This window comes from Acomys minous, assembly GCF_964271855.1.
Source record: "Acomys minous genome assembly, chromosome: 7".
Lineage (NCBI taxonomy): Eukaryota > Metazoa > Chordata > Mammalia > Rodentia > Muridae > Acomys > Acomys minous.
The window spans coordinates 94,873,908-94,898,340 of record NC_140488.1 but is presented as its reverse complement, the minus strand read 5'-3'; the positions used below and the strand labels follow the sequence as shown (position 1 = coordinate 94,898,340).

Sequence of the window (24,433 nt, the reverse complement as noted above, 5' to 3'; positions counted from 1 at the left end):
TTCTTTCTGCCTTAACCTCCCCAAAATGACAGACTATAACATAACCTGGGACCAGAAGTTAAAAACAAAAAACCAAAAAACATTTTCCCCTAAGCTGCTTTTAGCAAAGTATTTCTTTTTCCTTTTATTTTTTTTGTTTGTTTGTTTGTTTTATTTTGTTTTGTTTTTCGAGACAGGGTTTCTCTGTGTAGCCTTGGCTATTCTGGACTCACTTTGTAGACCAGACTGGCCTCCAACTCACAGTGATCCACCTGCCTCTGCTTGCATGGCATCTGTAAGGACCTTGGGTTTGACTCCCAGTACCACATAAAATCAAGCATAGTGGCACACACCAGTAATCTTAGCACTTGGGAAGTAAAGACAAGAGGATTCGCAGCTCAAGATCATCCTCAGCTACACAGCAAATTCAAAGTTAGCAGTGGTGGCGCATGTCTTTTAATCCCAGCATTTGGAAGGCAGAGGCAGGCAGATCTCTGTGAGTTCAAGGCCATCCTGGTCTACAGAGTGAGTTCCAGGACAGCTAGTATTACACAAAGAGACCCTGTCTCAAAATCTAAAACAAAACAAAAGAACAATAAAAAAGAAAAAGAGCTGATGAGATGGCTCAGCTGGTAAAGGCACTTGCCACCAAGCCTGACAGCCTGAGGTTCATCCCCAGGGTCCACATGGTAGAAGGCTAGAAGTGGCTCCCCAGGAGTATCTTCTGACTTCCCCACTCAGGAACGTACATACACACGCAATAAATAATGTTACAAGTCTTTTCTTAAAAAGGAAGGAAGGCAGAAAGGAAGGAAGGAAGGAAGGAAAGAAGGAAGGAAGGAAGGAATATGGGCTAGAGAGAAGGCTCAGCACCTAGAAGCATTTGTTGCTCTTTCAGGGGACCTGGGTTTGGTTCTCAGCACCCATAAGGTAGCTCACAACCATCACTGTGATGGTTTGAATAAGAAAAGCCCTCATAGGTTCATATATTTGAATACTTAGTTACCAGGGAGTGGAACTGTTTGAAAAGGATTAGAAGGATTAGGTGGTGTGGCCTTGTCGAAGGAAGTGTGCCACTGAGGGTGGGTTTCCCTACCTCTCTGCCTGTGGATCAGAGCGTCCTTCGGGTACTATACCTCTAAAACTGTAAGCAACCCCCAATTAAATGCTTTATCTTACAAGAATTGCTTTGGTCATGCTGTCTCTTCATAGCAATAAAACAGTGAATAAAACAATCACTAACACCAGTTCCAAGGGATCAGACAACCTCTTCTGACCTCTGCAGGTACCAAGCATGCATGTGGTGCACATACATACATCTATGCAAAACACTCAAACACATAAAATAAATCTGGAAGGAAGGAAAGAAGGAACGGAGGAAGGAAAGCAGACAGGCAAGCTGGGCAGTGGTGGCACATGCCTTTAATCCCAGCACTCAGGAGGCAGATCTCTGGGTTCGAGGCCAGCCTGATCTATAGAGCAAATTTCAGGACAGCCAGGACTACAGAGAGAAACCCTGTCTCAAAACCCCTCTCCCCCTCCCCGAAAAAAGGAAAACAATAGAAATGTAAGAAGGGAAGGAAGAAAAAGAAAACCCAGTAACTTAAACAAGAGTTAGAATTAGCACAAGGTTACTTTAATTATAGACCTCTGAATTCATTATTATACCCTGAAAGAATGGATATGATGATATGATAAAATACAGACAGATAAAATAGTATATTATATATGTACATATATGTGAGAGATAGGTAGTATATCATATATATTTATCTGTCAGGTTCACATTGGCAGATTCAACCAAATATGGATCAAAGACATTCAGGGAACAACAAATCTGTACGGAGCATGTCCATACACTTTTCCCTAGACGATACCATATAACTGTTTATATCATTTTGACATTGCACTGCTGTAAGTCATCTAAAGACATAGTATTCAGGAGAATGTCACAGGTTATATGCAAGTACTGCACCTGTTTTGGTGTGTTGTTTTGGTTCTTGAGAGAGACAGAGAGCATGCACAGTGTTTGGAGGTCAGAGGACCACTTCCAGAGTTGGTCTCACCATGATCAGTCATGAGAAGTGGAAGTCATGCTGTAAGGCTTAGCAGCAAGCACCCAGCCCTGTGCCATTTTCTTTTAGGGACTTAAGCACTGGAGGAATCCGACATTCCTGTCCCGTCATAGGACCACCAATCCCTTGCAAATCATGAGAGAGGACTGTCCCTGGTCTTAGTCCCCAGTTCCTGGCACAAAGCTTCAAAAGACTCTCAAACTCCTGTTTGGCGCAAGATTCTTTGCTAGGCAACTGATACGTTTGCTGGTGGTCCTGGAAAAACTTCATGTGGATCCCCCAACAACTGGAGGGGGGCCCCCTTTCTGCCTCTGATGCTTCCCTTTGGATTCTGTTCCCCTAACTAGACTGCTTTGTCTTCAGTGGGAGAGGAGGCACCAAGTTCTGTAGTGACTTAATGGGCCAGGGTGGGTTGGTACCCATGGGAACCTCCCCCTTCTCTGAGGGGAAGAGGTGAGAATGGTGGAGAGGTGGACCAGAGGAACTGCAAGGAGAGAAGGGAGCTGCAATCAGGATGCGAAGTAAACAAACAAACAATTTTCCAAATAGTCACAGGGGGAAAAAAACGGGAGCAAGTGATTAGAGGACCACCAACTAACATCTTGAGAGGGAAAGGAGGCTGGAGACTGAGCTCAAACACATGGCCAAATAGTCCAATAACCATGCCTCCCCCATACAAACACTCCAATAAAAATTCTGGAAATGAGGCTGGAAAAAGATGTGCTCTTCCAAAGGACCTGGATTCAATTCCCAGCATCCACATGGCAGCTCATAACCATCATGTAACTCTAGTCTCAGGGTCTCTGAGGGACCAGGCACACACATGGTGCACTGGTGTACATGCAAACAAAACAGTCCAACACATAAAATAAACAAATAAACACCTCTGGAGAAGGCAGGTGCGGTAACCCACACCTTTAGTTCCAGCACGCAGGAGGCAGAAGAAGGACGGGTCTGGTTCGAGGCCAGCCAAGGCTAATGAGACCCTGCTTAGCTTATTTGGGGTTTGGTTTTTGTTTGTTAAATATCTGTGGAAAGCATGCTCGTGCAAACCTCTAATTCCAGCATCTGGGAAGCAGAAGCAAGAGGGTCAAGGCCAGCATCCATTATGTAGGCTAGGCTACTCAGGCCCTGATTATAGAACCAGTAGGAAGGGGGTGGAGCAGCGATGGGGTATCTCAGCAGTTACAGGTACTTGCTGCCAAGCCTGATAACCTGAGTTCAATCCCTGGAATCCACACGGTGGAAGGACAGGTCCTCTGACCATACACATACTATAGCATACTACACACACACACACACACACACACATACACACACACACACACACACACACACACACACACACATGCTCAAACATATACACATAAGTACATATGTAAAAATATGAAAACAAACCAAAGAACAATGCTCAGGGGAACTTTCCACTTGCTGACTATACTGAGCTATGAGTAGGGAGACATCCTGATCCAACAAGAACAAAAGCTCCCCAGCTTGGAAGGCTCCCAGACCATTTGCATCCTTTATTATAAAGTAGGACTTGCCAACAAAGCACTTTGCTGAGCCCTCTGGGTCACTTAATAACTATCAAATTTGAGAAGTCTATGCAAGCTCCAAAACTGTAGTCAGCTGACAGGAACAGGGGTGGTACCTCAAGGCCATTGGAAACTCATGACAGGTATCTGAAGTGGAGGGCACTCTTGTAAGGGACTAGGCCCTTAAGTCGGTGGAGTTTGATACTCTGGGTAGTCAGTGTCAGGACTCAGTATAAACCAAGGTGTGGTGGCACACGCACGTAATTCACACACTCTGAAGGCAGAGGCAAGATGATCAAGTTCAAGGTTCAGCCTTGGCTACATGAGAAAAAAATTCTGTGTGTGTGTGCGTGCGTGCGTGCGTGCGTGCGTGCGTGCATGCGTGCATGCGTGCGTACTTGATAAAGGAGCTTAGCACCATGCCTGGTCACCTGAGTTGGATCCTATCATGGGTACTATGGCACAAGTACACCCAAAACACATTCTCACACACCAGCATGGGCTACAGAAAACCCTGTCTCAAAAAAAACCTGTTTTTTAAGGTAGTGAACTGACATAGCTTATGTGTACTGCCCAGTGTGGCCTCAGAAACACCATGCTTAAAGAGACCTTGTCTTGTACAGATGTGTATGAGATTGGTATCCCAGCTGCTGTACTTGCTTTCACCTGATGTCTATCACCTTGTTCCCTGTTCCCTTCTCTTGGGTAAATTTACAAGGGCACATTGACCAGAGGGAAATCAATCACATCTGTTAAAGGCTACATTTACGCTGTGAGTGTTTTTCACTTAACCTAATGGCTTTAACATACTCTCAAGAGCACGAGAGAGGTTATTTGTAGGCATTTAAGGATCTGCCAAATCCTAAATAAATGCCAAAAATGTTCTGCCAACTCTGGGTTTGCTTTTCCCAAGCCCACAGCTATAAAGTCAAGAGTTCTGAATATTGCCAACTTGCTACTCCAACTATAGGGCATCGCTGTGCATGTAACAAGGCAGGTCCAAGTGCCAAAATGTCGCCAATATGTACTTTCATCCCAATTACTCATCAAAGCTAAATCTTGGGGGAGGAGGAAGCTCAGTGTGGCAGGGCTTTTCTAGCAATACCAGCAACACCAAAAAATAAAAGTGGCAGGAATGGAGGTGGGTTTCTACAACCTCGGCAATTGTGAGTCTAGCTTGGGAGACATGCCACCCATTCTCAAAATAAAACAAAACAAAACAAAACAAAAACCTACCTAAATCTGAGGCACTCATCTGTTATCACAGCACTCAGGAGGCTGAGGCAGGAGGATCATGAGATTGATGCCAGCCTGGTCTAGACTACAGTGGCCTTGTCTCAAAAAAAAAAAAATAATGGGCTCAAAACCTGTTGCTCTTCCAAAGGACCCAATTTTGGTTCCTAGGACCTGAATGGAAGCTCACAACTGTATCTTACAATCATCTTCTGCCCTTTCTGGGCATTAGGCATACATATGGTGTGCATACATGCATGCAAACATGCATCCATACACATAAGAAAACACTAAATCTATAGGCAACTGCAACTTCCACATGTAGAAACCATGGAGTTATTTACTTATCTATCATCATAAAGCTGTGCCACATAGCATGGAGAGGGAGGAGGAGGAGGATCAGGAGTTCAAAGTCATCCTTAGTTACATAGAGAGTTTGAAGCCAGCCTGAGCTATAAGAAACCTTGTCTCAAAGAAAAGAAAGAATAAACAAGACTGGATCCCTGGAGCTGAAGAGATAGCTCAGCAGTTAAGAGTACATAGAGCTCTTGCAGAGGACCTGAGTTCAATTCCCAGCACCCACATCATCTCACAACCACATATAACTCAGCTCCAGGGGATCCAACACCCACATCCTCTTTGGGCATCTGTGTTCACTTGAGCAAAGCCACACACATACATATACAACTTAAAATAAATCTTTAAAAGAACTGGGATCACTGTTACGGGCCTTAGGCCCCCAATGGCCACAGCTGGAACTCTACCTTCCTTCTTCTCCAAGCTCTCAGCAATCCAATGTTAAATGCTTTATTTAATTTCTTCTATTCTGGAAACAAGGCTGTATTGCTTAACCCACATGCAAAGCACTAGCTACACCAAACAACCAAGTCAAAACAAAGTGGCTAAGACATTAAGGGAACACACACAGAGAGCCAAGCCCCATCTGCTCAAAGCAATTCAGGCTGGGAAGGCTTGAGTAAAGGGCTCACTCTCAGGCCACTCCCCAAGCACAGACACCCCATCAAGCAGCCATGAGACTTCAGAGAGACCAGAGCTCACATAGAGGGTCTCTAACAAGCCTCATCCTGTTCCTGAGCCCCAGTCACACCACTCTTTATAAACTGTAGCCAACTGCAAGCCCTCATAACCTAGGCTTATTGGGAACAAGAGCTAGAAAGACAAAGAAAATCTAAATATGGGAATACCCAGGTTGAAAGTCCTACAGAACAGAGGGTCAGAGCCTATATTATGGTAATTTCTAGAACAATCAAATAAGATGGGCCACTTACATGAACAGAAAATATAGCTTGAAATGTCAGCACACTTGTGTGGTTTACCGTGTGTTAAGTTGTATCAGGTACAAAAGAGAAACAAACAAAAGCAGTGTCACAGCAAGATACAGGATGGAAAAAATGCTAGAGGTGTGTGCAGGGCAGCTTCGGGCGGCCCCAGCAGACACCCATCATGGGCAGCCAGAGCTCCAAGGCTCCCTGGGGTGACGTGACCTCCGAGGAGGCAGCAGGTGCCTCTCTCCACCCCCAGAAGGTCAACGGACAGGAGACTTAACTCCCAAGGGTGAAGGAACGGAACAGATGAGGCAGCTGGGGCGAGCTAGCGACCCCTAGTCAGGAAGCTGAGGCCAAGTGGGAGGTCGTCCCCAAGGAGACCCCCAAGAAGAAATTCTCTTTCAAGAAGCCTTTCAAATTGAGCAGCCTGTCCTTCCAGAGAAATCAGAAGGAGTGGGGGGGGGGGGTGATTCCTCGGCCTCCTCCCCAACAGAGGAAGAGCAGGAGGGGGGAGGGGGCGGACATGCATCAGCGCCTGCAGGCACAAGGGAGAAGGAATAAATGTTGTCCTGTTAAAAAAAAAAAAAAGCAAATGCTGGAGGTAGCAAAGAGTCCTCTCACTAGAAGTTTCGCTGAGCTAAAATGCCCTCCCTGACCTTCAAGTGGTGGCTCATGATTGTGTTCTCAGCACATGGGATGTAGGAGAATCAGGAATTCAAGGTCAGCCTGGGTTACATGAGACCCAGCGGCTTAGTGAGTAAAGGCACTTGCCACATATCCTCACAACCTGATTTTGATCTTTGGAACCAACATAAAGGTAGGAGAGAATGGATTCCATTCACAAAGTTGTCCTCTGGCTTCCACACATGCATGGGTCACAGCAGAACACACACACATACACACACACACACACACACACACGAATGGATGAATGAATAAATACATTTTAATCTAAGCCAGTCGCAGTGGTACACACCTGTAATCCCAGCATTCAGGGAGGTAGAGGCAGGCAGATCTCTGTGAGTTCAAGACAGCCTAGTCTACAGAGCAAGTCCAGGGCAGCCAGAACTACCCAGAGAAACTCTGTCTTGAAAAACAAAACAAACAACAACAATAAAAATTAATCGAAAGAGCACCAAGCACCAACCTGTTCAGGTTTCACGTGACAAAACATAGAAATCTTCTCTTTCACAGCCATCTCAATGGGTGCTGAACTACGGCAGACAATCTGTGAATGCAGTTATCATGGGTCAGTAAAATGGAACAGGTCTGATCAAATTGCCCAATTCATTGTCAGAAAGATATATATATATATATTTTTTTTTTTTTTTCCTACAAGAAACTAGACCAAGAATGCACTTATTCACTCTGGGCATTCTTCTGATCACTAGCATAAGTATGTCTCACTAAGTTCAACAGAAATCTACCAGAAATAGCTCAGAACATCAAAATGTCTCCGATGAACAGCTAAAGCTCTAATGGGCTGTTTCACTAAACAGAAGGAGACCTGGATCAGGAGTTCACAAGCTTTCACTACAGGGCCACATAGGAAGCATCTTAGTCTCCCAGGTTAAGGCACTCAGGGTTCTGTGCCAAAACAGCTACATTAAACAAATGAGTAGCTGTGTGTCCATGAACTCTCCTTTCTTTTTCTGGTTTTTTTCAAACAGGTTTTCTTTGTGTAGCCATGGCTGTCCTGGTCCTGTAGACCAAGGCTGCCCTCAGACTCACAGAGATTCACCTGCCTCTCCCTCCATGGACTGGGACTAAAGATATGAACCAACACCATCCCGCTATAAATTCTTACTTATAGAAATAGGCAGTTGCTTTGTGAACCCCTATTTGTCTCCCTGTGACAAGCTGATGACTGCAACTGGATTACCTATTACAGGAACACATGAGGAGTGCATCACAGACTAAAACTCAAGGCAAAGAAAGCCAGACCTTGAAGGGTCAACAGGAAAATCCCAAGATATCACATCCACTCTGAAGGAGCCAGGAACCTTATAAGTGACAGGGGCATTGTATCTGATCTGCTATCAATGGAGCCAGCTTAAGGATAAAGAAATAATCTTTTCCTGGCTGCCAGATACAAAACGTTTACTGTCATAGGAACATTTGAGAGGGACAAATGACTCAGATGAGAGGTTAAAGATTAAGGTCCTAGGAGTATAGCTCAAAGGCAAAACATATGCTTAGTATGTATGAGGCCTTATGTTCCATCCCCAGTACCAAAACCAAAAATGGAAAGAAGCCATCGGTGTTAGAGCTTGTGACATGGAGGCCCTACTCCAAAAGAACTTACAGACAGACTTACCCACGGTGCTTAACTCACCAGATCCGGAGACAAGCCCAACCCCCTCAGCGCACGGACACTGTTTTGTGTAGGTTTTGTTTTTTGTTCTCCAGTAGCACTGGGCTAAAAAGAAATGAGAGCCCATCAGCGTCACTGGATATCTAACTTCTGGGTCATGAGTTTCAAATGTAGGTCATATAAATGTCAGTGGAAAACTATCTACGTACTTCTCTGGAAAAAACCCACCTGTGGCACAAGGCTGACGTGAATATTATAGAAATTCTCTCTTTTGACTTTAAACTGGAATTGCCGGAATGCTTCCACAAACGCCATTCCTTCGATGTCTCCAATGGTGCCTCCCAGCTAAGGGTGGAAAACAAAGATAAGACACAAAAGGCCAAACATCTCCCATAGCACACAAATCACTGACATTTTCTTGTTCCTTAAGTAAAGTAATTTTTAGTTACATAGTCACTACAGTTACAGTGTCTCCCAAGTTACCTCTGTCTCCCAAGTGCTGGAATTAAAGGCATAACAACCAACTAAACTAAGTAATTAATTACTTTTTGAGAGAGTTTCACACTGTAGCCCAGGCTGGCCTAGACTTCTACACAGCCCAGACTGGCCTTGAACATGTAACAGGAGCTACCACACATGGATTAGAAATAATTTTGTTTTGTTTTGATTTTTTTTTAAGACAGGGTTTCTCTGTGGAGCCCTGGCTTCCCTAGAACTTGTTGTTCTGTAGACCAGGCTGGCCTCAAACTCAGAGATCTGCCTGCCTTTGCCTCCAGAGGGCTGCAATTAAAGGTGTGCGCCACCATCCCCAGCTCTAGAAAGAATTTTAATAGACAGAGGATAAGAACTGAAGCTTAATGCTTTCAGAAGAACAGAAATCTTTAAATGCTTAAAATCATTAAGTTATACACTTAAAGTGAATGAAATTTTATGATATTAAGTTAAACTTCAATAAAACTATTTATTAAAAAAGCCTGGTCTGGTGAGTCATATCTCTAATCCCAGCATTGGGGAGACTAAGGCAGCAGGATCACAGGTTCAAGACTAGATTGGAGTACAGATATCCTATCTCAAAAAAAAAATCCAGGCATAGTAACAAAGAGAAACTGAGGCAGAAGGATTGCCTTGAATTTGAGACCTACCTGGTCTAAATTGTAAGTTCCAGGCCAGCTTTCGCTACAGTGAGATTCAGGCTCAAAAAGAGAGAGGAGGGAGAGGGAGGATAGAAAGGGGAAGGGGAGGGGCAAGAGAGGGGGGGAAGAGAGAGAGACAGAGAGAGAGAAAGCTAGAGAGATGGCTCAGTGGTTAAAAGCACTGGCTGCTCTTCCAGAGGACACAGGTTCAATTCCCAGCACCTACATGGCTGTTGACAACTACTTGTAACTCTGCTCCCAGGGGTTCCCTCTTCCGGCCTCTGAGGGCACTGCATAAGCATGCTCCAGACATACAAACAGGGAAACCACACACACATATAAAAATAAAGTTTAAAAAAAATTAAATTAAATTAAGTTTTAAAAAAATTTTAAGGAGAGAGGCAATGACACAAAACTCATAAGCAGCTAGAAAGGGCTGGCAAGATGACTCAGTGGGTGAAGACACTTGTCACCAAGCCTGATGGCCTCTGGTCAATCCCCAGGACCTACAAGGTAGAGAGAACCGATTCCCACAACTTTTCCTCTGACCTACACAGGTGTGCCCTGGCATGCACATTGGGGGACACACACGCAATACATAAACATAAGGTAGAATGTTTACAATAAAGAAAATGAGTGCAATTAAAAAAAAAGAATTATCTAAAACATAGAGCACAGAAGAAAAGGCTAAGGCCATTTCTACCAACAGTTCAAATTGGAAGAAAATACTCAGATCCTGTGCTGAGAAAGGCTGACGGCCATCTGTTTCTGCTTGCGATGCTGGATTGGCTGAAATAGCGAGAACTCTCAAATTCTTTTTCCATCTCCCTCTCTACATACAACTCCAAACATACACATACCTACACATATTTGAACAGTCTTCTTGCAGGGTGGGTACTACTAAAAGTAAAGGGCTATTATTAAAATATGCTGGCTTTCTAATATACTAGTACCTGAAGGAAGGTTTCTGGTGGTGCAATCCTTCAATGTCAACAATGTGTTTCCAGTAAGGTTGCTTAAAGAATTTCACTTTAACCCTAAATTCGCCTTAACCCACTCAAGGTTAAAAATCAGATCAAAGGCCTGAAGGCTATCCCATAGATTTTAAGACGACGTCACCAGCATTTGAGCATCTACTCCATGATCCATACTACAGGCAAACTGCTCGGAAGAACTAGAGGCATGCCAGCCAGGATTAAAGGAACACACCTGTAATGCCAGCACTCAAAAAGGCAGAGGCAAAGGGACCACAACCAGTTTGAGGCCAGCCAGAGCTACATCGTATGGAGAGGGGAGGATACTCATAAAAAGCTCAGGACTTTTTTTTAAAAAAACAGGGTCTTATGTATCACAGGCTGACCTATAATTAACAATATATCCAAACATGACCTTGAACGTCTGTAAAATGAAGCTAGGCATGATGGCTCATACTGTGTAACCCCAGGACTTGGGAGGCGAGAGAGGGATCAAGGGTTCAAGGTCATTTCAACCACAGAGCAAGTGTGAGGACAGCCTGGGCTCCATGAGAATTCAAACTAGCAAAAGAAAAGTTATATAGAATCAGAAGCTTAACAGGATATAAGTGCTCACTGTCCATAAGACACCAGAATGGGAAAAAAAAAACTCTAAAAAAACAGTCTAAGGTAGAAGCGGTTTGAGACCAGACTAGACATACCAAGATCCTGCCTTTAAAAAAAAGAAAGAAAGAAAGAAAGAGGAGAGCAGAGGAGGGAAAAGAGAAGGAAGGAGGAGAAAGGGAAGAAGGGAGGGAGGAGAGGAGGAAATGAGGGAGGGAGGAAGGGAGGGAGGGAGGAAGGGAGGGAGGGAAGAAGGGAGGGAGGAGAGGAGGAAATGAGGGAGGGAGGAAGGGAGGGAGGGAGGAAGGAAGGGAGGGAGGAACAGGGAGAAAGAGCAGCAGCAGCAACAGCAGGAGGAAAACATGGTGACACACATCTGTAATCTCAGTGCTTAGGGAGCTGGATGAGGCTGGGAAATTGCTATAAATTCTAGGCCAATCTGGATTACATACTTAAATGCAAAGCTGGCTTGAAATACATGAAGAAACACTGTCTTAGCAAATATGAACAGGAGCAAGCAGTTCAGTCAATAACGTGACTGCCAGGCAAGCATGAGGACTTGAATTTGGTTTCACAGCACATGTATAAAGCTGTACACAGGGGCTGGAGAGATGGCTCAGCAGTTGAGAGCACTGCCTGCTCCTCTAGAGGTACTGAGTTCAATTCCCAGCAACCACATGGTGGCTCACAACCATCTGTAATCTGATCTGATGCTCTCTTCTGACCTGCAGGGGTACAAGCAGGCAGAGCACTATATACATAATAAATAAATAAATCTTTAAAAATAAATAAATAAATAAAGCTGAACATAGCACTGTGTGCCCATAACCCCAGCATTCAGACGGGAAGGTTCTGTGAGACCCTGTCTCAAACTATAACGTGATGAGCAGCTGGGGAAGATAACCAACGTAGACTCCTAGCTCCCATGGGTTCTCAAATACACATGGACACACATGTATGTCCATGTGCACCCACATACACCGCAGATGAACACAAAAATAAGCAAAATGAAGAAGCCGGGCATCGTGGCACCTACTTTTAAACACCAGCATTTGGAGAGTCAGAGCCAGGCGGATCTGAGTTCGAGGCCAGCCTGGTCTACAAAGAGGGTCCAGGAAGCAATACGTAAAGGGCAGATCAGGCATGGTGGCTGTCACCTTCAATCTCAGTGCCCAGGATAGAGACTGGTAAGGCAGGTGGAGCTCCATGAGTTCAAGAGGTCAGTATACCAGTTCCAGGCCAGCCAAGGCTATATAGCATGTTCCTGTCTGAAGAACATTAAAGCCTGCACTTAAGCCAAACCATACAGGAACATCTTAGAGGATTTTGTCCTATGTGTTTTTGTGGTGCTGGGGACATAACCCAGGGTCTCACATAGGCTAAGCAAGTGTTCTACTCCTGAGCATAAACCCCTAGCCCTCTCCTGTTTTTATTTTTTGTTAGATAGAGTTTTCTTTTGGTGGGGAGCAGGGAGGGCAGTGACAGGGTCTGGCTCTGTACCTCAGACTGGACTGAAGCTCGATATTTAGTCCAGGCTAACTTCAAACTCTTGCCCCAGCCTCTGGAGTACTGGGTTATAGGCAGGCCCCCAAACCCAGCTTCCTCTGGTGCTATAAAATGGGATCCTGTAGCTGTCGCTGGAGACTTTAAGTCTTATCCGTTCCTGCCCTCATGTGGTCTATTATGGTACTACACCCTCTCAACCCATTTCAAAGTTTGCTTTTCTCTGCCTCTAGGTCACCATTAACACTGTATTCAGAGCCCTTAACATAGTCCCTTCGTACCCTAAGTTTGTTTTTATTAAATTTAAAATTACAAAATAGATAACACATAAGTTTTAAATAACTTGTATTATAACGCAGTGTTATAATTGTTCCATTTTGTTGTTATTCTTAATCTTTTATCATATCTAACTTATAAGTTAAACTATTATACAGTCTGAAGTGGTGGCATGCTACTATATAATCCTAGCAGTTTGGAAGCTAGGGCACAAGGACTGCTTGAGTTAAAGGAAAGCCTAGGCTTGCATAATGAATCCCAAGCTGGCCTGGACTACAAGTGACATCTTGTCTCAAAAGAATTAAAACCAGGGCTAGAGAGATGGTTCCGAGGTTAAGAGCACTGGCTGCTCTTCCAGAGGTCCTGAGTTCAATTCCCAGCAACAACATGGTGGCTCAGACCATTTATAATGAGATCTGATGCCCTCTTCCGGTGGGCAGGTACAACATGCAGGCAGAACTTTGTATGCATAATAAATAAATAAATAAATTGTTAGGAAAATGTTTAAACCGGGCGTGGTGGTGCAAGCCTCTAATCCCAGCACTCAGGAGGCAGAGGCAGGTGGATCGCTGTGAGTTCAAGGCCAGCCTGGTCTACAAAGCGAGTCCAGGACAGCCAGGGCAACACAGAGAAACCCTGTCTCGAAAAACCAACAAAAAAAAAGTTAAAAAATGTAAAAAAACAAAATTTGATCATAGGTATATATGTTTAAGATGCATACATTAATGTTTGATGCTATATATGGTTTTGGACCAAAAGAGACAAGCAGGGGTGGAAATTTAACTACAAGAGAGGACTCCATGATACAGCTTTCATGAACTCATCTTCCATGACTAGGTGGGAATTTACGGGAAAGGTGCTGTTTTGCTGTGATCCATCTTTTTAAAAGATTTACTCATTTTATGTAAATGAGTGCTCTATCTGCATGTACAGCATGCCAGAAGAGGGCATCTCCAATCCCAACTTTCTTTTAAGTACCCTCTCACCTATGCTTTTTTTTTCCCCAAGAGAGTCTTACTGCATAGCCCTGGCTGGCTTGAAACTCTACATAGACTAGGATGGCATCCAATTCAAAGCGATCTGCCAGCCTCTGACTCCTGAGTGCTGGAATTAAACATATATGCCACCATGCCCTGCTTTTTTTTTCTCACCTGTGAATTCTAAGTGGGACCAATAAACTCAGTGATTCAGAAAATAACAATAATAACAAAAACTTAGAAAAGAGATTAAGGATGCAGCTCAGTTGGTGGAGTTCAAAGGCCTGATGTCAACCCTAGCATGACATATAACTGGATATGGTGATGAAGGCCTGTAACCCTAGCACTTGGAAGGTAGAGGCAGGAGGTTCAGAAATTCAGCTACATAGTGGAGTTTAAGGCCAGGACTTTCTTTTTTTTTTTTTTTAAGGGGTGGATGGGGGAACACAGCCAGGCACAGTGGTGCACACCTGTAATCCTAGCACTCAGGGAGGCAGAGGCAGGCAGAGTTCAAGGCCAGCCTGGTCTACAAAAGGAGTCCAGGACAGCCAGGGTGACACAGAGAAACCCTGTCACAAAAAAAAAAAGGGAGGTGCACTGTGGCTAAGGAGATGATTCCGTGTTAAGTATTTGCTGTACAAGCCTTGACAACCTGAGTTCAAATCCCTAGAGCCCACATGAAAATCAGCCATAGGAGCGTAAGTGTCTGTAACTACAGCGTGGGATGTAGAAACAGGAAGATCACCAGAAGCTCACAGGCCAGCTAGCCTGGCCTACAAAGCAGAGAGCCAGAGAGACCCATTCCAAACAAGGTGGGAATAGCTGAGGGGCAACACCCAAGGTTATCCTCTGACGTCCACATGAGCACTGGGACAGAGACACAGACACACACACACACACACACACACACACACACACACACACACACACTTCTGGTTTTAAGCAGAAGCACTTTCTTGGCATAAATCATGAGGAATAAGTACCCAGGTAGAAAACAGTTCGCTTAACACACTACATTACACAGACATTCGGGAATGAAAGAAAAATCACGGCAGCCAACAAGTAGCAGTTCACATGCTGCTTTCTTGAAATGGCGGGTACCACCTCCCACCTCCGCCATCTGCCTTTCCCAACCCAATCTCTGGTTTTCACAGCGCTTTGCAAATATTTCTCCAATACTAGGAATTAAAATCTGCTCTGGGATAGGGACGTAGCTCAATTGGTGGCAGACGTGCGTGGCACACATGAAGCCCTGGATTTGATGCCCAGCCCGGCATAAGCCAGGTGGAGGGGCACATGCCTGTAATCCTAGCACTCCGTAGAAGGAGCAGGAGTTCAAAATCTTCATTAGCTATATAATGAATTCAAGGCCAGCCTGGGCTACATAAGACCCTGTTGTCAAATAAATATACTCCATAGGTATGGACAGTGGGCCTATGGGCTTCTCATGGACAGAAACCGTCCGCCCCAGGCTCCAGCCCCAAGACTGACTTTGTTACTTATCTGTCTACACATACGGATCACTGCATACTCACCTCAGGAGAACATGTGAGCATCTTTTTAATAAGTGACTTGTGCCCACCTCTGCTGTTCCCTGCTGGAACCCCACCTCCCGGCCTAGTTTACAACACCCAGGGGTAAGAGTGAATAATGACTGGGTGCTTAAAGACCCAGCAGGACAGTAGCTTATGAAGAAAAGTTCCACACTTGCCTCGATAACGCATACGTGGGGAGCGTCCTTATTACCATCCACAGACACCTTGGCTTGGTTCATAACCCACTCCTGGATAGCATCAGTAATATGGGGGACAACTGCAGAAAGAAGAAAACACACAGCAGGTTACTTCGTGTTCATTTGGACCTCCCAAAGAAGGTGAAAGCCACCAGGCAAATTAGACCAGCTAGAGCTCTCATGCCATTGTCTCCATCACTGGAACCAGTATGGACTGAGGAATTTAAGGCTAGCCATTCCCATGACAGGCAGGCCTTTGCTCTTGAAGCAGACCAGATGCAGAGAACAAGAAACAGGAAACAGAAGTGCTATCTTTGATGAGGATGAGAAAGCACCAGACTAGAAAGATGGATCAGCAGTTAGTACTTCCTGCTTTCCCAGAGAACCTGAGTTCAGTTCCCAGCACTCACATCCAGAGGCCCACAAATGCCTGTCACTCTAGCTCCACGGGCTCCAACACCCTCTTCTAGCTTCCGGGGCACTTACACATATGTGGCATACATGTGTGTACACACACACATACAATAATGAAAATAAATCTTTTAAAAACCCTAATAACTAACTGCCTATCATGCCATCTGAGAACTGGGCAAGGAGGGCTTCTGGATGAGCCAGATCCTAGAATCCATGGCAGAGGATACCCAGCAGCTGTACAGGGCTGGGCCCTAAGTGCTGTGGGGTAGCAGCCAGTGGAGAGGTCCACTCCAAGGGTTAGAAGAAGCCCACTCGCCAGGCGGTGCTGGCGCATGCCTTTAATCCCAGCACTCAGGAGGCAGAGGCAGGCGGATGGCTGTGAGTTCAAGGCCAGCCTGGTCTACAAAAGGAGTCCAGGACAGCCAAGGCTACACAGAGAATCTCTGTCTCAAAAAAACAATAAATAAATAAATAAATAAATAAATAAATAAATAAAAGCTCACAAAAAACATTCTGAGTAAAATAAAAAAGAAAGCAGAGATTTCAGGGCCCACTACCTTCTCATTTCTGTTAAACATATAGTTTCCCCTGAGTGATGCTCAGCACACAGGGTCCATAATGTTGTATGTTGTGTGATAAGAATACCTTGAACGGTTTTCCCCAGGTAATCACCACGCCTCTCTTTATTGATCACATGCTGATATATCTTCCCAGTAGTGATGTTGTTGTCTTTATAGAGATTAATGTCCAGGAATCTTTCATAATTTCCGAGGTCCAAATCAACTTCTCCACCATCATTTAAAACAAATACTTCACCTACAATCAAAAGGCAGTATAGAAATTAAAATTCAAGGCCTGCCTAAGCTCAGAGAGAGTTCAAGGCCAGCCTGGGTAACTTTGAGAGACCATATCTTAAAATAAAAAAGAGAAGAGCAAGACTTGGCTTAGGGGTAAAATGTTTGCCTAGCTTTCATGAGATCCCAGGTTCATTCCCTAGTACTGCAAAAGAAGTAAAAATAAAAATAAAACAAAGTTACAAACAACACAGGACTGGTCAAAGTGACCGAAGTCCAATGTGAAGATACACGGTAGTTGTAGTTGTTATGAGGCAGGGTCTCATGTAGCCCAAGCTGGCTTCTGACTGACAATGTAGCTCACTAAAGCTGGCCTTGATTTTCTCCCTAAAAGCCCCATTGCTCCTGTCTCATCTCTCAAGTCCTGGGATTATAGGCATATGCTACCAGGCCTGGTATTAATGACTTTTTAAAATAAGCAATGTATACATAGCAAAATGCCTGGCTTCAGTGACTCAGACCTATAACCCCAGAACTCAGGAGGTTGAGATGGGACGATTAATGAGAATCTGAGGCCAGCCTGGGCTACAGAGTGAGTTCTAGATTAGTCAGGATCAAAGAAAAATTTCAGGGAGATGACAGAATGTGTAAAGCACTTGTCACATAAGCCTGAGGACATAGCTCAGATCCCCAGGACCCATGTGGGCACAGCAGCCAGCCTATGGTCCTAGTACTCCAGCACTCAGCACTAGGGAGACAGAGGCTGCAGGTCCCTTGGAAGCTGGCTAGCTAGACTAGCCAAATCAACAAGCTCTGGGTTCAAATGAGAGAGCCCACCTCAAAATATAAGGTAGAAAATCATCAAGAAACATCTGAAACCAACCACTTTGCTCCACATTCATGCACACTCACACACACACACACACACATGCATGCATACCCTCCCCTCTTGGACACACCTAAAATAAAGTCAATATTCATAAGTTACTCCAGCAGTGGAAAATGATAAAATAAAACAAGACATAGTCCATAGAAAATGGTACCTTTCCAAAGACTTGACTATGTGGACCGTCATCGGTGATCAACGGCCATAAGAACTTTCACACATTTCTAAGGTATGATCCAGCAAGTCTACTTCTGGAAGTCTAGCCTAGAGAAATTACCCAAAGCACAAGACAAAGGGCTAGAGAGATGGCTGAGTGGTTAAGAGAACTTGTTACTCTTGCAGAGGACCAGAGTTCAGATCCCAGAATACCCACGTCGGGTAGCTCACATCCATCTGTAACTGCCTCTAGCTCCAGAGGACCTTTCTCTTCCAGCCTTTGTAGGCACCTGCATACACAAACACACACACACACACAGCCTTTACACACACATATGCCCATATGTACAAATTTAAACATACACATAAGAAACCACTGCAAATTATGTATATGTATTTTAGCAAATTAAATTTTTAAAATGCAAAGATTCCTTTCCATACCATGTTCATAAGGTGAGAAAGTTCCAGCATCGATGTTAATATAGGGGTCAATTTTGATGGCAGTAACTCGGAGGCCACATGACTTGAGAATGGTCCCAATGCTGCTGGCGATGATCCCTTTACCAATGCCCGAGATGACCCCACCAGTAACCAGGATATACTTCATTGGCAAGCAAATGGGTGGCTGCCAATACCCAGACACAATCTACAAGACAACCAAATTAAGAATCAGAGTTGGAAAAAAAAATAGGCAAGATATCCAATGCCTATAATCCCAGTACTCAGGAGACTGAGGCAGGAAGAGAATTCTGAGTTCAAACTTGGCCTGGGCTACATAATGAGTTCCCCGGACTCTGTACAGAGTAAGACCCCCCCCCCCATCTCAAAACAACAACTACATAAAGTTAGTATGTATGATGGCACACTCCCTTAGTCCCAGCACTCAGGAGGCAAAGATGAGGAGATCTCCATAAGTTCAAGAGCAGCCTGGGCTACATAGCAAACTCCCCGCCAGTCATGACTACACAGTGAGAACTTGCTTCAAAATAGAAAGGAAGGCCGGGCGTGGTGGCACACGCCTTTAATCCCAGCACTCGGGAGGCAGAGGCAGGCAGATCGCTGTGAGTTCAAGGCCAGCCTAGTCTACAAAAGCGAGTCTAGGATAGCCAAGGCTACATAGAGAAACCCTGTCTCGAAAAACCAAAAAAAAAAAAAAGAAAGAAAAAGAAAAGAAAGAAAGAAAGGACAAGAAATGGGGGAGGGGGCAGGGCAAGGCGGACTGCCAAGAATTTGAGGCTTATATGAGCTACATAGAAAGTACGGAGCATATAAAGGGGGAGGAAATCCCCCTCAGTCACAGTCATAGGGGAGGGGAGTAAGGGGAAAATGGGAGGGAGGGAGGAATGGGAGGATACAAGGGATGGATTAATCATTGAGATGTAATATGAATAAATTAACTAAAAAAATAAATCAACCCATCATTCTTAATACAAAAAGAAAGAAAGAAAGTACCAGGCCAGAGCTACATAGCAAGACTCTGTCTCAAACAAAACCAAAAAGTGTATGAATAAATGAGAGTCTAAGGTAGGCACCGTAGATTCCACCTGACCTATAATCTCAGCTCTTAAAAGACTGAAGGGGAGGCTCACTGAGAGTTCTGGGCCAACTTTGGCTACAGTGTGTCACAGAGTAGACACAGTATCTCAAGTCAGTAGAGAAATATCAAACTATAATTCCAAAAATACATGGAATTTTTTGCTAGCTAAATACTCAAAACTTTTGGGGTTTTTTGTTTGTTTGTTTTTTCGAGACAGGGTTTCTCTGTGTAACGCTTCTGGCTGTCCTGGACTCACTCTGTAGACCAGACTGGCCTCGAACTCACAGAGATCTGCTTCCTCTACCTCCCCCGTGCTGGGATTAAAGGCGTGCCCTGGCTAAATACTCAAAACTTCTGAACAAGTTTTTTAGGTTTTTGACTTTTCTTTGAGAAAGGCCTTCGTGCTTTCTTCTCTCGCTCACTCTCTCTTCTTTCTTTGTTCTCTCTCTCCTCTCCTCTCCTCTCTTCTTTCTTCTCTCTCTGCCTGGGCTTTTCTCTCTTTTCCCCTCCCCCTGCATCATGGTGGCTGAGAGCTGCTTCCAATAAACCAGCATTTAAATACTTTTGGGGTGGGGGGGCAGTGCTTCACTATCTCTCCTAAACTATCCTGGAACTCACGATCCTCCTGTATCAATCTCCTGAGTGCTGCAATTACAGATGCACATCACCCCATCCAGTTTGGTGTTGGGGTGGGGTGGGTGTACTTGCTCTTGCTGCTGCTGCAGCTCCTGTTGTTTTTAGGGTACAGTCTCATATAGCCCAAACTGGCCTCCAATTCTCTATGTAACTTAGGCTGGCCTTGATCTCCTAATCTTCCTGTTTCTACCTCCCATATTCTGGGATTGCAGACAAAGGATTCTTTTGTAGGCTGCTTTTTACTTTTTTTTTTTTCAGTTAGCATACAAGCTAATAGGTTTTGTTGTGAGATTTTCAAACACATGTATGGTTACACTTCTGCCTTTCTTAATTTTTATATGATTTTACACATATGAGTATATGCCTGCATGTATAGCTGTGCACCATGTGCACTCCTGGTGCCTGCAGAAGCCTGAACCTGGAGTTACCGACACTTGTAAACTGCCATGTGGGTTCTAGGAGTTCAAGCCAGGCCTTCAGGAAGAGCAACAGTGCTCTTAAGTACTGAGCCAGCTCTCCAACTTTTATTTGTTTGTTCTTATTTGCAAGCTACTACGCTCCCTTGATTTTGTGGCTTTTATTCCTACCAATAGAGAAAAGGCTAAAGCTATTTCCTACAAACAAAGTAGCTGCCTTTGTTCCCTTGACTTTCCATCAACCTCAACTCTGACCAGCACCTAGTTTTGTCATGAGCAACTACATTTCCCTAAGATTGAAAAGCATGGGAAAACATTTCCAAGCTGTGCAATCTGTACGTAAGCAAGGCAATTGCACTTTCTTAGCCTCTTTCATTATCTGGAAAGTGGAATAAAAATACCAACAGTTTGGAATATCATTTGACCCTAAAGATAAATGAGCTCTCATCTCAGATAGGCAAGATTCATACCTGTAATCCCAGCACTTGGGAGGTTGAGGCAGGAGGATCAGGAAATCAAGGCTAGTGTGGACTACATGAGACAGTCTAAAAAGAAAAGAAAGAACTTTGTTACAATGGGGGGAACGGGGTTAAGGTGAAATATAAAGCTAATAGAACAGGGATTCATCTATGTTTTTCATATTGAGAGGAAAATCTTAGTTGTCCAGATCCTAATTTAGTCCAAAATAAACCACCATCCTAATATATTTAGGCAAGTGAATTGTAGGCAATTGTTAGTTTTCTATATATTAAAAAAAATACACCATATTTGCCCCTTTTTTCTTTTGCATATACTCGTGTGCGCACACCCGTGTATTCCTGTCTGTGGGTGCATTTAGAGGCCAGGGGACAATTTTGGGTGTATCTTACTTTGAGACATGGGTCTAGAGCTCACCTATTAGACTAGGCTGTCTGGACAGTGAGGCCCAAAGATCTGCCTTATCTCCATTTCCCCAGGACTAGAATTGCAGATGCCATGCTCAGCCTTTTTATATGGGTTCTGTGGGTCACATGCACATCCTCATGTTTTCAGGGCAAGTACCAATTACACCACCTCCTTAGTTCTCTCTCCTCACCTTGTTTTGAGGCACGGACTATGCCACCGCACCCAGCAAAGAAAGTTATTACAGATTTAGTTTTACGTATATTTTGAGGCGGGGTTCAAGACAGGGTTTCTCTTTGTAGTCTTGGCTGTCCTAGACTCACTTTGTAGACCAGGCTGGTCTCGAACTCACAGAGATCTGCCTTCCTCTGCCTCCCGAGTGCTGGGATTGAAGGCGTGTGCCACCACGCCTGGCTCAGATTATTTATTTTCCTTATTTCTTTTCAGTACTAAGGTTTGAATGCAAGGCCTCACACATGCTAAGCAAGCATTCGGCCGCTGCTACAGTCCCAGCTGCGTTCATCTTTTTTTCCATGAATCCTGGGGATTGAAATCAGGTTCTCAAGTCTCACAAGCACTTTTAACTAGCTTGAACCATCTAGCTAGCCCCACATGTGGTTTTCATGCCAGATTTTATGCAGTGCTGGGGCCTGAACTCAGGGCTTCGTGCATGCTAGGCAAGCATCCTCCCTACTGAGCTCTGTGCCCATCCTAATCCTTTCTACCCTTTCTAAGCAAATAAGTTTGAGTACACACATACACACACAAACAAATAAATGTAATAATAATTTAAAACAAAGTAAGTGGAACAAAGAGATGTCATTAACAATAAATATAACTGTTCCTTTTTTTTTTTTTTTTTTTTTTAGTAACTTAGACTGGCCTTGAACTCAAAATGTAGCCATGGATGACCACTATGCCTGGTTAATAGAACGCTGAGATCAAACCCAGGATTTCCTGCACACTATAGACAAGCATCCTCCTGCCTCAGCTACATCCCCATCCCTTAATGCTGCTGCTGCTGTTGTTGTTAGATTTTTGAGATGGGGGACACTCGCTCTGTGATCCAGGCTAGCCTCCAGACTCCTGAGTGGGAGAGCTGGGAGTCACCTCCCAGAGATGTTACAATATTTTTTTATCTCAAGGAGTTCAAAATTGTACCCACTAGCTAAGGGTGCTGGTGCAGGCCTGTAATCCAAGCGTTTGGGTTGTGGAGGTTGGAAGATGAGTGTGAGGCCAACTTGAGCTACACAAGGCTCTGTCTTAAAGAGAACAAGAAAAGAGAAAAGCTGTGATGGAGGTGAGAATTGACTTGCGAGTGACAAGTCACCAGCTTTGTACTAAGCCTTGGGAAAGAACACATTAAAGCACATCTCTGTTCCAACTTGCCACGCATGACCAGTGGATCCATTCAGTTGTGCAGGCCTCCAGCAACAGAAACACCAAAAGGCACCTTTCTAATGATGCTCATTTTAAAAGTAATGTAAACCAGACACAAAAGAGTACTTACTGGATAAGGCCGTTTTTATGACGTTCCTGATTAGCACAACTAAGCCAGGACTACACGATCTTCAAAACAGTGCAAGGGGGCGGAGTAGGGAAAAGGACTGACTAGAAAAAGGGGCACCACCGAGGACCCTTTGTGGATTGATGGAAACGGTCTAAGTCTAGACAAACCCCACAGACCTGATGTGAAATGGAACATTTCTTGAGCCCAAAGTACACACCAATTGTTTTGAAACCGTCACCTGCCTCCCCCAGGCGGTAGAGCTTAGTGAGCTGAGGCCAGCTAAAAGGGTTGTTGTTTAACCTGTATGCTGGTTCAGAAAGCAGACTCAAAAACCGAATCATCCCCGCGGGCCTCGCCCCACTCGTCTCCTGGTTTCACTTCCGCCAACGCCATCTCGGGGTTCCACAAAGCAGGACGAAGTAGGGCTTGGGGTGCTGAATCCCGCGCGGAGGCACACCCCAGGCACGCACCGATTTGAACCCCAGGTCACGGGCTACCGCCAAAGGACAGGCTCCAACACGCACTGAGCACTCGTGGGCGTCCCCCCACCTTCTGAGTCCCCAAGGCCCGCTCTATTGCCCGGGTTTTCGAACACTATGTGCGAGACGAGAATTGCTGTGGGCCGGGAGTGGGCACCAGCGGAAAAGGAGACAAAAGTGCCCAGGCCCCAAGTGTGCTCCGGGAAGGGCCGAAAGGGCCCCCGGGGGCGGGGGGGCGGCACATGGAGGTCTTGGCACCGAGGCCCGAAGGGTTTCGGGGGAGGCCCAGGAGGAGAGTTACCTGTGCAGTGGCGAAGGCGGGGTGCCGTGGAGGGTGGCTCACGCAGCTCCACCCAGCGGCCAGCCTGGCCTAGCGCTCACCTGTCCTGCGGGGGCAGGGACCGCATCTAGGGTGCTCTAATCACCTCTCCGTCCTGCCCGTCCCAGGGATTGAGAAGCCCTCCTCACCCACCTTTCCGTCGCGGTCCTGCGGCCCGCCCAGCTGACTCACGCTGGTTGTGAAACTGCGAGTGTTGCAGCGGTGGGTTCCAGCGACCGTACAAAACAAGCGCCTAAAAAGTGTTCCCTACGGCACAGGCAGCTCCCATCACCCTCTGCTCTAGCCGCCCTTGGCCCCAGGCCACAGCCTGAGACTGCCCCTCCCTCCCTCCCTCTCTCCCTCCCGTAGTTAGCTAGCTTCAGCCCAGCCTCTATAAGCTCCTGGTCAGCTCAGAATGCTGGCAAGCAGAGCTCTTTGCTCTGATTCTCCCGCCAACTTCACTCACCACAAATGTTTGACTGTCTCCTTCAGTGCAGGCCAGGGGCCTGCCACAGGGGGAAAAAAAGTGGGAAAGGAGAAAAGCAAAGCAGAAATCTCGCCTAGGAGCACACTGCCCACCTACACGCCCATTGGAAAATGAACTTCCTTAGCACAAAGTTGGGAAGAGAGGAGCACAGGAAAGTAGGAGAGAAGGCTTCCAAAGCAATGCTGCGGAGTGTGTAAAGGATAAGTGTGGCAAAGGACACGGGAGGTTGTTTCGGGGGAAGGGAAGGAGGTTGAAGCAACTGAAAAAAGAAAGGATCTAATTGGACACAGGTTTGAA

The 24,433-nt window shown here is 45.2% G+C and overlaps 1 protein-coding gene across 6 annotated transcripts in view; it reads right to left on the bottom strand.

Annotated features, from left to right (window-relative positions):
• The window catches only part of CTPS2 (CTP synthase 2), a 123,835-nt gene extending 99,499 nt beyond the window's left edge, over positions 1 to 24,336 (bottom strand). Inside the window, exons 1-7 of one of the 6 annotated variants that reach the window (XM_084790179.1) lie at positions 24,116 to 24,336; positions 18,312 to 18,516; positions 16,680 to 16,850; positions 15,600 to 15,700; positions 8,651 to 8,767; positions 8,444 to 8,527; positions 7,256 to 7,336 (exon numbers count right to left, since the gene is read on the bottom strand). In XM_084790179.1, the coding sequence (XP_084646305.1) occupies positions 7,256 to 7,336; positions 8,444 to 8,527; positions 8,651 to 8,767; positions 15,600 to 15,700; positions 16,680 to 16,850; positions 18,312 to 18,477 (720 nt within the window). In that variant the 5' untranslated portion in view covers positions 18,478 to 18,516; positions 24,116 to 24,336. Of the gene's footprint in view, positions 1 to 7,255; positions 7,337 to 8,443; positions 8,528 to 8,650; positions 8,768 to 15,599; positions 15,701 to 16,679; positions 16,851 to 18,311; positions 18,517 to 23,631; positions 23,780 to 23,802; positions 23,973 to 24,115 lie in introns of those variants that run through there. The other 5 variants (XM_084790182.1, XM_084790177.1, XM_084790181.1 and 2 more) reach the window with 5 other exon arrangements.
• Positions 24,337 to 24,433: the final 97 nt, after the last annotated feature.